General features: G+C 40.0%; 1 protein-coding gene across 2 annotated transcripts in view; it reads right to left on the bottom strand.

Moving 5' to 3' along the window:
* LOC117473425 (glutamate receptor ionotropic, NMDA 2C-like) overlaps window positions 1-16886 on the bottom strand; it is a 50997-nt gene that overhangs the window by 5220 nt on the left and 28891 nt on the right. For both annotated transcript variants that reach the window (XM_034119002.1, XM_034119003.1), the window contains 8 exons: window positions 15981-16192; window positions 8018-8035; window positions 7435-7603; window positions 5887-6040; window positions 5272-5397; window positions 4345-4574; window positions 1247-1407; window positions 530-717 (listed from right to left, as the gene is read on the bottom strand). In XM_034119002.1, the coding sequence (XP_033974893.1) occupies window positions 530-717; window positions 1247-1407; window positions 4345-4574; window positions 5272-5397; window positions 5887-6040; window positions 7435-7603; window positions 8018-8035; window positions 15981-16192 (1258 nt within the window). The remainder of the gene's footprint in view (window positions 1-529; window positions 718-1246; window positions 1408-4344; window positions 4575-5271; window positions 5398-5886; window positions 6041-7434; window positions 7604-8017; window positions 8036-15980; window positions 16193-16886) is intronic.

The raw sequence follows: 16886 nt of genomic DNA, 5'->3' as shown, positions 1-16886 counted from the left end.
AAGCTTTCATTGCCCCATAAGCTATTCCTCCAGCCCTCTGAACAGGTGGCCACCTCTTGAGCTGCGTTCTCCACAGCGGCATTCAGGGAGCAAGGCCTATTTTCCCTCTCAGTCAGCATATGGTGATCATCAAGACACCTTTTCTTAAATCATCCCTGAAAGCTCGGCAAGAGTGTGTGGGGTGCTCTTAAGCTCCCAGAGGAGCGGAGGATATTAATTCCACCCTCATGGTGAGCGTGTTTGTGTATATATAGGTAGGAAGCAAACGGGTGTGTTTGTGTGTAATGGAGATAATCGTATCTCTAACTCTCCCTGCTGTTCTCCAGGATATTAACTCTTCCCTGTAAGCCCACTTCCCTGCTGACACAGGAAACGCTGAACTGGACTGAAGCCAGTTCAACAGATCACATACAGAGTGTCAGCCAGAGAAGAACAACACAAACAGATAAAATACTGCAAAGTGTACAGTGTGTTCAGAGAGTGTGTTCAGTCAAGGATTGTGTATTATATATTGTAAGGTATGGATCACCGTCTCCAAGGAACTGCAGCAGAGCCAGGTCAATAAGACGTTTCCAGCGGGAGTCCTTCTGCAGAGCGATGCCGTATCCTGTGGTGGCAAATACTTTCCCGCTGCCGATGGTCACCAGCTTGCAGCCCTCGTCCTTCCCGGCCATGTAGTTCAAAACGGCAGCGTCGTAGATGAAAGCGTCCAGTTTCCTGCATCACAATAACACGTCTTTATCTGAGAAAAGGTTTAGCTCCTAAAAAGTGTAATAGTTTCTTACACACATGTTAGATTTGTATGTCTGTCCTAAAGAAGTCTTCAGTATTAGTGGTTTTATACTCAAACCATTCAATACAAATGGTGTATACCTATGCTCTGGGGACCATGAATGCGAGAGGTTTTACTGAGTGTACAAAATGTTTAATGCTCAATATGGTTCAAATAACTTCAAATGTTTTCAACTGGTTATAAGTGAAGATTTCATGTTTGACAGCTCTTTTTTTATACAAAGTAAACTGCACTAGGCTTGATTTCTTTTCATCTAAAAATACACCCATCAAATCGGCCTGTTCACAAATAAATGCTACATCACAAAGGACATCAAATCTCTGTTGCGTCACCCAAATGATTATCATAATGACTTGTGATATGTGTCTCAGATCTTCCCTAGCAGGAGGGTCATTTAAAAATAGCCTCTTATCTTAATTGTGTAACAAAGTTCAAAAGTAAGTAAAACTGTACCCAGTTTTCAGGCTTTCTAGAGCTTCTTCCACCCCCTTCTGGTTGTATTTCATCATGTGCATGTGCATGTCGGGGTAGTTGCTGCGGATGTTCCTCTCTGTGCTCCCGTTCGGGACCGTCCCAAAGCGAAAAGGAGGATAATGCTCATGTGGTTTCTGGAACTGTAGGAAGACACGGGATGAGAGGAAAGGAAAGGGGGGAGAAGATATGAGAGATGAGGAGAAGGAGACACGAAAATAGAGGGAAGTAAGAGAAGAAGTTTGGTAGGGACAAGGGGGGGGAGAGACAGAAGGGAGTGAGGATAAAATGAAAGGAGAGGAGAGGAGAGAGACTGAAGGGAGCGATAGCAGAATAGGGGAAGATGGGGGCAAGAAGAAGAGGACATAAAAGAAGGCATAACAAGAGGAACAGGGGAGGAAACAGAGGAGAAGAAGGACAGAGGGTAGAATAGGGATAAGTAAAGAGTCAGAGAGCAAAGAACGAAAGACGAAAAAGGATAAGAGAGGAGAAAAAGGAGAAAGGAAAGGAAAGTAGAAGAGGAGAAAAAGGAGAAAGGAAAGGAAAGTAGAAGAGGAGAAAAAGATGAGGTGAGTGGAAGAAAAAGGAAAAAAGAAAAGAAGAAAGGCAAATAAAGAGGAAAGGTAATCAGAAGAGATGAGAAAATATAATGAAGGCAAGGAGAAGATGATAAATGAATAAAGGAAAGAAGAAGAGGAAGAGAGGAGGAAAGGGGAAAGAAAAAGAAAATGGAGAAAATACGAATAAAAAGGAAAGCAAAGAAGAAAGCAAAACACAGAAGAGCAAAAACGGGACCGGAATGAAGAAATGGTTTGGAGAGGAGTAAAGAGGACGAGGGACTACTCAGTTAAATGAAATCCATTTTAGAGTCAGTCCATTGTTTTTCCCATGGGTGATTTAATCAGCAGCCAAACTCAATGCTGTTTGAATGGCCAGTACACCGTTCAGCTCACCTCCGTTTGATTACATCTGATCAGTACACACATCTGTTTGAATCATTTTACTGCCAACAGATGATCCTAATCCACTCAATCTGTACCCGATTGAAGCTGCATTTCACGAGCTGACGTATTAATGCAGGATGAAGCACAAATACGTCTGTTAGAGCTCAATTAGACTGTAAACAGGAAAGATCTATTCATCTTGTATGCGGCGTTGACCTTTTGAGCCGTGCGAAAATGAATGGGCCAATCAAAACTGTGAGTTTGTGAGTGGGTGTGTGCATGTGAGTTCTATAATCACTCTTCAGCTGCAACTCTAATGGATTTAGTTGAGATTCTATACATCTTTTTGTTTTTTGATAATTAGCTGTCCTAACATTTAAGCAAACGTCAGATGTGAGAATAGAAGGATGAGTCCTATTTTTTCACATCTATCTTATTACAATACTCACTTCAAGATTTTAACAATGACAATATTATTGTAATTGTCCCTGCTCCTGGCGGGAAAGGGAATTCTTGAAAAAGGAAATTCAATGTAAGTGATGGGGGAACAAATTAAGTGGATATCTGTCAGTCTTTATTGAACATAAATACTGCGTTGTGTTGGGATCGCGCTACCACGGCTTTTTTAACTGCATTATCAATAGATTTTTAGACAAATTATTTAAATTCTCATTTCTAAATACGTGGTTAATATAGTAAATTGAAACAAAACAAAAAACACAACTATTGGTTAGGAAAAAGAGTACGGTTTGGCTTAAAAGTATGTTTTATTCATTATTTTAGTTACGGAGCCAAATCAAAAAAGTAAACATTGACTTTTGGTTTCACACCAATTGAAGCCTCCAGTCCTGTGTTTTTGCATCCTTCCACCCCAAACTCCTCCCTATGTTGTCTGTTTGGGTCGACTGCACTTTGAATAATATTTAATTATCTTCTGTCTATTCAGATCAGGCTCTGAGTGTCCTCAGGTCCCTTATGGATTGGGTCTCTGTTTTAAAAAAATATCTATTTATGCATCTAATGATTTTCCGCAGTTCTGCTTTGTAACCGGAGGTAGTCACTGGGGGGAAGCTGGAAAGTATTGAAGGTTACACACCTTGATTTTCATCTTTTCATGCCGTCTATTGACTATATGGAAAATATAGAAAAACACATGCCTTATCCTTAAAACCTGAGAAGTGAGCCCAGCAAGCCCACAACCTAAACTAGCCTAATCCTCTATCGTGTAGGATCTCAAAAATAAGGGGCAGCTGAGGTTGTGTTGTGCTGGGTAATTTATATTAGTCCTTTATGCTGTAGGACAAAAAGCATCTGCATAAAGTTAATATACTGTAGTCAGCTAATACAACCACAGATCACTGAGGTGGCGCTGCTGATCCCTGCCGGGGTGTTGTTTTTCACTTTCTATGAAGTAGGAAATGCTTTCTTTTAAAGCTCCTCTGAGGCTCCTCTTCTAGGTTTAGTGTGTGTGTGTGTGTGTGTGTGTGTGTGTGTGTGTGTGTGTGTGTGTGTGTGTGTGTGTATGTGTGTGTGTGTGTGTGTGTGTGTGTGTGTGTGTGTGTGTGTGTGTGTGTGTGTGTGTGTGTGTGTGTGTGTGTGTGTGTGTGTGTGTGTGTGCTCGCCACACAATTAGAAAAAGTCCCTAGGTGTTGTTTTTTCCTCTCTGGCTTGACTGTTTTTAAGCGCTTGACATTTCACCAACTTGTTTTAACAGTGTAAGCGAGTCGGGAGATGGAGGCGGCACAGGGGGAATATTGATATACGGACCGAAAGACAGACAGGACAAGCGGAGACTCAGACACCATCTGTATTGACAGAAGGCAGTAATTGATTAGTCATTCATGCTACTGGGCTCCCCACTGATAGGAAAAGGACAGAGGCTTTCACAACAAAGTCCTTTTACTTGACTTCATCTTGAAGGCCTTCAGTGAGTCTTTTGTCTTTCTTCGGTTCATGGTTTATTAGTGGATGCAGAGTGATGAACAGAGAGAAAAGGAGATGATGTAGGTTCAAACACAAAGACATGGTATCTCACAGCTCCACATGCTCTCTGTATGTCTGTGAACTTTCACTGAACCGTCCCTCCTCATAATTGCAGAGGTTATTATTCTAAGTGTTTTTTATTCAGTCTCTTACCTTCTTGTCAGAAAGCCCAGACACTGTGTCGATATATTGCTCCTGGATCATGAAGGCAGCCAGGTTGGCAGTGTAGGAAGCCAGGAAGATGACAGCAAAGAAGGCCCAGACCAGGACCATGATCTTACTGGTCGTTCCTTTCGGGTTTTCAATGGGGACCGAGTTGTTAAAGACAATACCCCACAGCAGCCACACTGACTTCCCGATGGTGAACGTTGGGCCACCAGGAGCTAAGGAAACAGAGTGAGGAGGGAATCAGAGAGGCTGTATCTGCAAAAGAAAAGGTCTTGAATATTGAGACATCTTTAGCCAACGTAATTTCTGGTAAAAAATGGTCAATTACAGTAGATATAAATGTTAAACCAAAGCTGTTTGAGTGGCTCACTACCTTTCCTTTTGATAATTTTAGGTCACGTTTTTGCTGTTACAAAGAAATGTCTACTGTTCACCGTGGAAGTATTCATGAGCCACCTCACACCCTTCCGAGATCTACCAAACATCGGAACAATTTCACAGTTTCAGCCTCGCTTCCATCGCTCTCTGCCACTGTTGCTCATGTGCAGCAACGGAGGGTTCCACCGCCATCAATCAGACTTCGATTAGCGCGGCGACCAATGCTAATTAAAACAAGAAAATGACCTTTCGGACCCGGATACGAGGCACACTCTGTCAGTGCTGCATTCAGGGATTGATTAGCCCTCTCCCCAAAATCCTGGAGGAAACTCTTAACATGCGGACGGGGCTGGATTTAGCGGCGGGCATGCATGCTTACAGTGAAGTGCTATGAAGAGGCAATGTTTTGATGTATTTTTTCCCAGGAAACAGCAGACATTGGAAAATATGCCAGATTAAGAAAAAAAAATACATTCATTGAAATCTATAGGATGAACTTTACTCATGTAGTGAAACAAAAGGTTAAACACTCACTTTTGGCGCTGACCAGACTGCGGTTGTAGCCGACTGGACTTAAGTATTCAAACACAAAAACTGTCACAGCCACGACGGTCAGGCACATCACAAACATCATGACCCAAACTGCTGGGCTGTAGGGCTCTGGAGGAGGGGGAGGAAGATGGGGGTGAAGAGGAAGAGGTGGAGAAGAAGAGAAAGAAAAAAACATGAAGGATTAAAGTAGTTCTCTTTTGTACGTCCTGCTTCAAAACCTCGGCCTGTGATGGGGGTCACCATATGTGGTTGGAGGATCGCAAGATGAGAAAATGAGAAGACAGAATTACACTGTTCAGGATTTGGTGCTGAATTTTCTTGTTTGGGGTTTGGAAAAGGGATTTAGGTGTGTGTGCGGCACGTAAGGGGATTTAGTTGTAGGATACAGTTATCGCCGGGATAAAAGCTTAATGGGAGGTTTCCTGAAGCGTCTGCAGAGACAGAACCCGTTTAAGTAGGCCAACCTGGGAGAAAGTGTTGAGGCAGAAGATGGCAGCAACATTGGCTGACACTTACTGTATATCATACAACAGAAAAGTTATGATGGGATTTGACTAACTCTTGGGTCTAAAAGAAGCAATTGTTTTTTTTCCTCACCAAGAAAAGCAGATGGGGAAACTGTGCCATTGCTGCGGGCTACCATGACACTAATGCCCGTCTCAACAAACGGCACGGAGAAGTCGATTATTTCCGAACGCTCCTCGTTGATAGTGAGAGAGCCAATAGCCATGTCAGCTCGCCTGTAGAAAACCTGACAGAAGAAAGACACAGAAAGGAAGTCAAACACTGTGGTAAAATAGTGAGGAATTAATAAAAGTCAGTGGTCTAAAAACATGCTTTTCTTGTTTTTATTTTGCATCTGAACCAAACTATTTTAGTGACTGTATAATTCTGTAAAATATGCCTGAATGGGTTTATTTTATCACAACTTCCTTGTGTCCCGGAGGACTAGCTGCCAAGCTCTTCGTTGCTGAAATGAGAGCAAATTCTGAATTTCATGAGCAATCCTTTTTAGACGTGGAAGCCACAGTGCAGCAATGCAGTTGTCTACAGTAAGGCATGACTCTAACAGACAGTAAGGCTGCGGCATGACTCTTATCACGACTGTCTGCTGAAATACACAAATATTTGTCTCATCATCCGAGCATCCAGAGAGAGAGCATCTCAGGAGTGTTTAGATCCAAGCTTTCTTTTCCAAAAAAGCAGGAATTATGCAGAAAGAAATATGTTTTTATAAATGTAGTACATACACACACACACACACACAAACAGACACAGACTGACAAAGCGCCTGCAGGAACAGAAACACAAGCAGCAAGGCTCTCCTGAGGAACACCTGTTCAGGGTGCTTCACTTTCAGATGCATCTGCGTTTGATGTGGCTCGCTGTGTGGAAGAAAAGCGTCGCTCCATATGTGCATGCAAGGCCTCACACCACTGACCAAGCCAAAACCCATCAAAGAATTTCTCCCCGCCATGCAGTGCTGTCACTCCAGATGCTGTGCATCATTACTGCCATCTCCCAACTGTACAAGGCGATCCTTATAGTGTGTACAGCGGATTTACTATCCTTCTGTACAGCTTTAAAATGCTTATATCACTTCATCTGTGTGACAACGGCTAATTTATCATCAACATTTCAATATAACATAACTAATGCTGTACGTAAAACACCTGACACTTTTCAACCTTTTCCAACATCTGACCAATTCATTTTGTATTTTAATAATGTCATTTGTGGGAAAACGCACAAAAAAACGTTGATTTATTTCAGAGTAATGTTTTGCTTTTGTTGTGTGCTTTTGTATTTTGACTACATTTTCATAAATTCATGGCTACAGAAAGTTATTTTTAAAGATATTGTAGATCGTTTTATACTAAGTCCTTTTCGACCCCAGGATTCATTTGGAGTGATTCAGCTTTGAGTTTACTGCAAATATTTGGTGATAGCTAGCATGCTAAACACCACTTACCTCTAATTTAATCGTTGCATGTCATAGCCCAAAGCTACATTTATTTGGGTTGAATCTGTGGATGAACATTTTAAAGCACCTTGTAGATGAACACTAAGCGACTCAACCCAGCTGCACCAGCTGCTGCATTCAGGGATTTATCCTTCCTTAAATAGCTCAGCCCTCAGTCTTACCTCCCCAATCATGCCGTTCCAAGTACCACGGACCAGCTTGCCATGTTTTCCATTGGTGACTAAGTAGAGGTCATATGAGAACTTGATGGTGCGGGACAGTTTCTTCAGGATATCTATGCAGAAGCCCTTACAGCACAGTTTGGTGTAGGACTCCGCGTGGCCGATGTCACTGAAAGAAAGATGAGAACAAGAAGCGTCACACACAGTAAACGCAGTGATAGTTTTCAACATATTCTGGTAAATAAAGTCCTGTCTGGCCTCTGGGACTATATTTAGCTTTCTAGACCTAAGCTGTTGTTTTGCCTCGTTCCAGAGAGTGGGTGCTAAATAGTTGTGTGCTCTCATTCTGACAGTGACTATTGTCTACAGCAGCGAAGTGAAGGGCAGGCAATGGCTGGTTCATTAGCTAAAATCAATATCTGTTAACAAGGTGTCGATGGAGACGGAGGAGACAGAGAATAGATACATACACACACAAACACACATAAACACAGACAGAGGCAGTGTGACAGAGATGCATGAGTAAATGTGATGGCCTCTAATCAAAGGCCATTAAGGTGTGTAGCATGTGAGAGACACTTACTTCATCTCTGTGTCCTCGCTACTTAATGGGGTGTAGAAGAAGAGAGCAGAAAGACAGAAAATGGTGAAGAAATAATCAAAAAAACAGAGGACGATGAAAGTTAAAAGCATACAGATTGAATAGGACATTGACAAAACTCCAAAGTACCAAAGTGGAGGCCTAAAACTTACAAGGGCTATTCAGTCCTTGTAAGTTATTCAATTTAGTGTGTGTGTTTGTGTGTGCGCAAGATAACCTCAGCATGTCAATTAGTTACCACAGAAGCCAAAGAGCATTTAAAAAGATCATTAACAAATCATGTGAATGAATAAATGCGGGATACACTGAATGATAAAGAGTCAAACGAGTAATTAACATTCAAGTTGATTATTCTCAACAGCGTAAGAGTTCATTTTAGAGAAATTTGAAGTGTTTTTGAAAGGCTCGCTTCTTTCACAGGAGTCAATAGCTCAGATAAACGCTGCGTTAATTAATTGCTGCAGGAGCTGTCCACCTGTCGTCATTATACACACAAATCACACACACATACACACTTATATTGGGCCGTGTCTCTCCGGCACACAAACACATGCACACATGCACACATGTAGTACAGTGTCCGTGGAGGATTAGCAGCAGTTATGTTGTGTTCTTCATAAAAATGCCTGGAAAAAGTAGTGCAACGTGGAGGGAAGTGCCATGAGGGAGTCAGACCGGAGAGAGGAGGAATCTCAGGTGAGCAGTAGACAGGAAACACATGGCGAACAACCAGACACTGCCTGACAGGACAGGGTTCAGATTGGAGGGAAAGGGCGGAGAGAGCAAAGGAGCAAAGATGGAGGAGGACGAGGAGAAGGAGGAAATAATTGTAATCACCACCAATGTGATCATTTAAGAATGGTGAGGGGGAAATACAGTAAACAGTAATAGGGACATTGTCATGTTAAATTCCTGTTTCAAAAATATTCAAGATAACTATTGTCAAAACACGACGTTGGCATGGTGATTTCCCCTAATTAAAAAAAGAAGAGCCCCCATCTAAAAGAACACAAAGAAATCCAGTTTAATCACACAAATTACTCCCTATGCCAAGAGCCAGTACAGGAAGTTATGAATCTCCATTTTTGCTTGGGTTTTACTGTTTTAGTTCCTTAAACTGTTAGCATGGATTACTTGCCATAACTTAGATCTTTCTTCAACGTTATTTGTAGTTTATCAAGATCAGCATAGTTCAAAAAAATGAACTGTTATCCAGGGTTTTGTAAAATCCTCCAGCTCATTCAATTTGGCAATAGGATTTAAAACAAGTTAAACAACTTTTGGTAATATAATGTGTCTAGTTCAAAATGATTTAAAATAAAGAAAATAGTTTCAGAAACTTGTTAGAATGACTTCAAGGAACATTCATTGTCTGATGAATTAGACCCTAGTGGACCAAAACAGCAGTCACTTTACTGCAGCAGGGTCTGACAGTCTGCCTGGCTCAGTCCTGGTTCTGGTTCTCCCGTGCCTCCCTTTCCTAAAGTGGGTGGGAAGCAACACAGCAAAGCTCTGCTCCTAAACATACTATATCATTTGGTTTTTTTAAGTAGAGTAAGACATTTTACGGTAGAATTCCTGCTCCCTAATCAGCACAGAGGTAGACCCAGCTTTCTGGCAAATGAGGCCATCATCTGTCCAAAGAAAAGGATTTTTTAATGAGCAAGACAACATTTTTTTCTAATTTCGCTAAACATCTGCTCTGCAGGGAAGCTGCTCAGGCCACACAGCAAGTTTAACTGATTAATATAGCAGCCAGTCCTCTCTGCCTCTCTTCTTCTCCCTGTTTGTTGGTCAACTTCCAAATAGGACATGCCAGCCTTAGAGAAATGGTGAAAGAGAAACAGAAAGAGGGAAGGATGGGATAACATTGTCCCATGCTATGACAGATGTCCCCATGTTGAACAAATAAATCTTCTTTACTGGCAATCAATGTGCCATTGGGCCCAACAACAGCCGCTACATATCTCTCTCCATAATTAATGTGCCAGCCATGGTCAGCTCTGCAATCTGCATAACTGATACACTCTAACACACACACACACACACACACACACACACACACACACACACACACACACACACACTCAAGGATACATGTGGACGCAATACATGGCAAATTAACATGGCATTTACAGGCTATTGTTTGTTTTCTGTTGTGCGATAAAAAGGTAATTAGACTAAATATATAATTGTTCAATACAAGTTATAGTGGTCCTGTGACATGTGACTTGCTGGATAAAAGGTTCCAACGCAGTCCATAACATAACATTCTGCAACAACAATACATTTAACTTTAGGTAGTTTGTCATTTTGATTAATACATTTGATTGACTTTCTTTCAATCTTAGATGAGAAGTTTCACATCTTTGTGTTTTATATGAAGATGTAGCCAGCAGCTTGTTAGCTTAGCATGAAGAGCATAACCCTAACCCTAGTAGCTAGCCTGGCTTTGTCTAAAGGTTAAAGAAAATCCTTCAACTATAGGACTTATTTGGTTACGAGGCAAATTGTTTGTACCTTTGGACAGAAACATGCTAGCTGTGTTCTGATTTGTGTTTCATGATAAGTAAGCTAACTGTCCAATAATATGGCTTTATATTTAACAGACAGTTAAGACAGCAGTATCAATTTTGAGCATTTTTAGACATAAATCAATGTTTTTACACGTATTTTGTGCTTAAAATATTTATAAATGTGATTCAAGGAACTTAAGATGCAGGAATGTTCCATGTGTGGCTGGATGTATTTTGTTTTGCATGTGTTTGACAATGTGCCACAAAGCCAAATGTTATCTTCTTTTTTTGGTATTATCATACTTCGGCAAATTGTTATGGTTCTATACTTTGGTAAGCTCTATGTGGCAAGCAAACAGCACAGCAGCAGAAATACATAACAATCAATAACAAGCACAAATAAATCCTCCAGTGAGATTTAAAGTTGGAAATAACACAACTCCTGAGTGCATAGTGGAGATATACAGTAGGTCAAGGTTGGGTTGAGCCCTTAAATAAATTACTAAATCAGGGCACTGAGGTGTGGTGGTTCTGGCATTAAAAGGTGCAGAACTGGCAGCAAATTGCGTGTTTTCTCTGTTTTATTGTTATTCCCAAATCTCTTGGCATGCTGGACAGTATATGCTCTGCTGCTTCAGAGGATCTATTAATCATTTGTGAATGTGGGAACTTTTCTTCTGGTGTGCTGTTGTCCCAACATCGGCAAGCCAAATGTACTAGTCCCAAGCAGCCACAGAAAATGGAAAGTCCTTGCATTAGTTAATATTTTATTCTGGTTTCCTTGAAGTCCATAATGAAAACTGTTGGTTGGTGAAGTAGATCTCATCTTTTCATTTGTACAAGTTATTGTCCAATGAAAACGCAACATGAAAGCCTTTAGAAACCAAATCTAAATGTCGTAAATATGCACGCATATCATAGTGAACACCATAAAAAGACTAATCAAGTATTAGCATTTCCTTTCACGCGGACCAACAAAGAAAATCACTTTGAAATAAATACATAGAAATAATTCATTAATGCTATCTTGGAGGATCCAAGCAGAAACACAACAATGTGTCTGTGATCAGAGACATATGTGCCATCTCTGATTCATTATTCCAACACAGCAGGTTTTAGGCACACTTTGTCTCAGATATCATTTGCAAAGAACCGATTTTCAAATGCAAATGGAGACGGCACATTCTAAGGTGTTACTGGCCATCTTATTAAATAATATTACATTCATACGTGTAACGACCACCGATCGGAAACAAGGAGACACTTCATATCTCATGCCGAAGAGAATTTCCAGAGAAAGACAGTAAGTCGACCTTGAGTAAATCTATATTTTAAAACAACTCTGAAACAGTTTGCTTCAGCACATACAGGAACAAGTCAAACATGACTTAGTGATACTTTGACATCCCATTCTTCATCTTTGAGGATAGACACGATTGATTTTAGGATTTCCCAAAATAAAAATATGATGTTTTGTAGGAGTTGTCAATGTGGAAACAATAGAGTTAAAGTGGTTGACAATAGTTTTACGACGCAATTATATTTATGACAGTCTTGAACTTTTATTGTTTGAACATAATGAAGACATTGTGCATTCCTGAAGAGCACCAGTTGTACGTAGTTATAGGTAATAGCTGTTTAATGGCTGTCTTCTGCCATGCTGCGCTCGGTGTTTGACACCAGAGGTGTGTTTTTAAGGTGCTTAGACACTCAACACACACAATTACTCTGTGCTTAATGAAGTGTGGAGGTTCGCAGTGTCGACTGAACTAAACTGGGGCAGAGAAACAGAGCGGGAGGGTGCAGGTGTCTGTGTTTATGACTGCGTATAATTTGAAATGTTTCAGTACTCGTGAAGACATTATACGTTTTGAAATCCATTTCTTTAAAGTATTTTTTATGTAGGCACTCAAAATGTGGCTAAACAAAGATAGCATATTGGCAACTTTATCATCAAAAGTGTCATTATAATCTTAATATTTCTTATCAAATAAATAATATGATTTTTGAGAGATGAAATGCAAGAGAAGTTTTCTTTGAGAATGCAAGGTACAGTAACAAGGGGTAAGTGATTCACAAATAGTCATTTTGTGAAGGAAGTATTCCTTTTAAAAACAGCAACTAACAAAATAATATCAACTTAAGGTCCACTCGCTCGCTTGTTCTGGAGTTTCTGGACTAAATAGACCTTGAGAGGTGATGCTAAGAATCATAGAAAGTTTGCACCTAGAACTACATCAATGGAGAAAACTGGATCTGATGATGTGGACGCTATGATTCAGTAAAAGTAATATGATATAACTTATAATACTAAATTGCACAGCTGATGGAGTCAAAATTGGGTAACACTTTATATTAAAGGTGGGGTAGGTAAGTTTGAGAAACCGGCTCGAGATACACTTTTTGTTATATTCCATTGAATGCTCTTAACATCCCGATAGCAATGAATATCTTAAGTGCTTTGACAAAAAATCCATACAAAAATGTAATCTGTGGAAGCCGTAGTACTGTAAAAAGCACGACCAATCATTTTAGCCGGGCCGGCTAAAATAACTGGATGGCCTACCTGCCTGTCAGCCTTCCATCTGTGCACAAACTTATCTCGTGCCCTCATTGGTCATGTGCTCGTTCGTGTGTTGGAGGAGGGGCTCTATAAGGAAGTGGCAGATTTTTTCCGGCTGTGTATTTTCAAATTCTAGCGATCTCGAGCTGGTTTCTCCAAAATTACCTACCCCACCTTTAAGGTACAGAAATTCACCATCAACTAGTTGTTCATTAACATGCATATTAGCAGTATATTGGCTCTTTATTAGTCATTATAAAACACGTATTAATGCCTTATTCTACATGACCGTATTCTACAAGTAAAAGGCCATTAGTTGAGAGTTTTTCCACAATAACCCTCTAATTAGTGCTTATTTATTGCAAGTAAGGAAGTTGTTGTACATGAGTTTTGGTCTTAATATGCGCTGCTCAATATGGGCCTAATAAGGCAGTAGTACCACAAGAATAGTAATTCTCCCATAATAACACTTAACAAATATGATCTATTCTTATGTAACAAGACATGAAACTATAAGTGTTAATTAAAGGTGGGGTAGGTAATTTTGGAGAAACCAGCTCGAGTGCGCTAGAATTTGAAAATACACAACTGGAAAAAATCTGCCACTTCTTTACAGAGCCCCTCCTCCAACACACACGAACGCGCACATTACCAATAAGGGCACGAGATAAGTTTGTGCACAGATGGAAGGCTGACAGGCAGGTAGGCCATCCAGTTATTTTAGCCGGGCTGGCTAAAATGATTGGTCGTGCTTTTTACAGTACTACGGCTTCCACAGATGACATTTTTTCTATGGATTTTTTGTCAAAGCACTTAAGATATTCATTGCTATCAGGATGTTAAGAGCATTCCATGGAATATAACAAAAAGTGTATCTCGAGCCGGTTTCTCAAACTTACCTACCCCACCTTTAAGTCTAAATAACTCAAAATGAGGTATTTATATCTAAGAACATGTTCCCTATTTTAAAGTGAAGTCTTGTTCATAACCAATAAGCTAGTAATTTGACTCTAATTGACCTGAACAGGTTCCCTATTCTAAAGTTGCCACCTCTTCACACTTTGTAAATACATTATAGCACACAACTACTGAAATTAACCTCAACAGTACATGAACAAAGTAGGCACACGTTGAAATATCTGTTTTATTAATGAACCAATAAAGAGAGGTTCAGACACATAACAAAACATGTCAAGTTTCTCGAAGGCTGAGAACACATGCAGCCTGTACTTTTTAATAAAACAGATGTTTAACAGATTTTATGAAGTTGTGATCATACTGTGTGACCTGCTTGTATGTACTTACACACTAGGTGTACTGTTCTCTCTATGTGTTGTACTGTCTCAGTGTGAACATAGATTAAACAGCCAGCCAAACTCTTTTGAGAGCCAGGGAATGAGCAGCCATGCTCCTTTATTGACTTATTTGCAGTCCACTGAAATTCAAACGGAGTGAAACTATACAAAAAGAAGTTACAAAAAGTGTAAGGATTACACTTACACTTACAGTCATTGCTTTCTGACGGACTTGACCCTTTTACTCTTCAGGTTACATATGGAAAATTAGTAGCAGTCTACTGCCATGCTCTGCCATTCTACTGCCATGCCAGTTAACTTTCTGCTACTTCCTGTACCCGGTTTCCTGTCTAACCTTCAGTACAAATTTCACAAAAATATAAATGTGCAAATATGAAACATACAGGTCAATATCACCTTGCTATTGGTAGCTGAACTGTCAATACCCCAAAACATATTCTTAGATAGAAATACCTAATTTTGAGTTATTTAGACACAATTAACACTTATAGTTTCATGTCTTGTTACATAAGAATAGATCATATTTGTTAAGTGTTATTATGGGAGAATTACTATTCTTGTGGTACTACTGCCTTATTAGGCCCATATATTGAGCAGCGCATATTAAGACCAAAACTCAAGTTCAACAACTTCCTTACTTGCAATAAATAAGCAGAGGGTTATTGAGGAAAAACTCTCAACTAATGTCTTACTCTTAGAATATGGTCATGTAGAATAAGGCATTAATAAGTGTTTTATAATGACTAATAAAGAGCCAATATACTGCTAATATGCATGTTAATTAACAACTAGTTGATGGTTAATTTGTGTACCTTAATATAAAGTGTTACCATTTTTGATTGTCACAGAATCATACTGAAAGACGCAAAAATCCACGATCCACGTTTATTAACCAACCTGAACACCGCATAACACACAATACATTGGCATGCTAGCATAATGGTACTGCATAAAACACAATTAGGCCAACCGCAAACTTACATTCAGGACTTAAAGGTGGGGTATGTCATTTATTTCAGAAACACTTTTTGTTATATTCCATGGAATGCTCTTAACATCCTGATAGCAATGAATATATTAAATGCTTTGAAGATAAATACATTAAAAAATTTCATCTGTGGAAGCCGTAGTACTGTAAAAAGCACGACCAATCATTTTAGCCGGCCCGACTAAAAATAACTGGATGGCCTACCTGCCTGTCAGCCTTCCATCTGTGCACAAACTTATCTCGTGCCCTCATTGGTCATGTGCACGTTCGTGTGTTGGAGGAGGGTCTCTGTAAGGAAGTGGCAGATTTTTTCCGGCTGTGTATTTTCAAATTCTAGCGCACTCAAGCTGGTTTCTCCAAAATTACCTACCCCACCTTTAATAACCTCTTTTAAAAAATAAAAGTACACAAGACTCTTAACCTGACCGACATTCAATACAAGATTTGGACAGTTTTTGATAACCCAAAAAGTATTAGGGTTCAATAGCCATCTCTGTGTCTAAATCTTTAGTATGTCATGTTCGTGCATATGTAACAAGCGTGTTTGCGTTGCTTTGCGTACCTTCCTGTTTGATTGGACTGGCGCCTGCAGGGCACTGTGTTGCGGACACATGTGCCAGTGCCCGGGTCCACGTTCTCCACCATGACGAAGGGATGCTCCTCCAGCGTGGCCACAGTCAGGTGGCGGTCATCGGACACCTGCTCCAGAAAGCTGCCATATCGAGGCCAAACCGGGTAGCGAACCTGAAGGATCCCTCGGGAGAAAGTTCCGACCTGAAGAGGGAGGGTGAGAGACAAAAACCTCAGCACGATCCTGCACAAGTGTTTGAATCTCACCCTCGACCTGATCTGCATATCAACCCCTTCTCTCTTTCGCTGTCTTGTCTCTCCCAACTTCACAGGATGAATGCATTTTCTATTTTATTTAAAAATGGAAATTAGCATGTGCTGACCAGGAGGAAGAGGATTAGAAGATGAAAGAAGAGTAGAGTTCATTAATGCCTCAAAGACTTAAAAGTGTTTGAGTTAGACATTTTTAGAAAAAAAGCAGAATATAAAACAAAGATACCAACTGCCTCACATTAATTATACATCCCAACATGTGTTGCCTTCAATCTGTGTTCATTTTGTTGAATGATTATTCAATTATTAATTTTCTTCTTCAAGTGAATAACAAATTGAAATGTCACTGTTCATAAATGGGAACTGTTCAAGTAATTAGTGGTGTTAATTATCTGTGTGTTAAAGTCTTTTTGCTTTTCAAATATTTGATGCTATTTGTAGAGCTACTTTCATAATTAGAAATCATTTTGATAACAAAGCGTGCTCAACTGTGATTGACAAACAGATTTGCTGCCAGACTAAAATATACTGTAGCCAAGAGAAAAAAGAGGTGCATTTAGTTTTTCAATGTCAGAGGGAGCCACTTGGGACTAGAATTGTGGTATATTGTCACATCACACAGAGA

This window comes from Trematomus bernacchii, unplaced genomic scaffold, assembly GCF_902827165.1.
Source record: "Trematomus bernacchii unplaced genomic scaffold, fTreBer1.1, whole genome shotgun sequence".
NCBI classification, from domain to species: Eukaryota; Metazoa; Chordata; class Actinopteri; order Perciformes; family Nototheniidae; genus Trematomus; species Trematomus bernacchii.
This window is presented reverse-complemented; position numbering and strand designations above follow the sequence as displayed.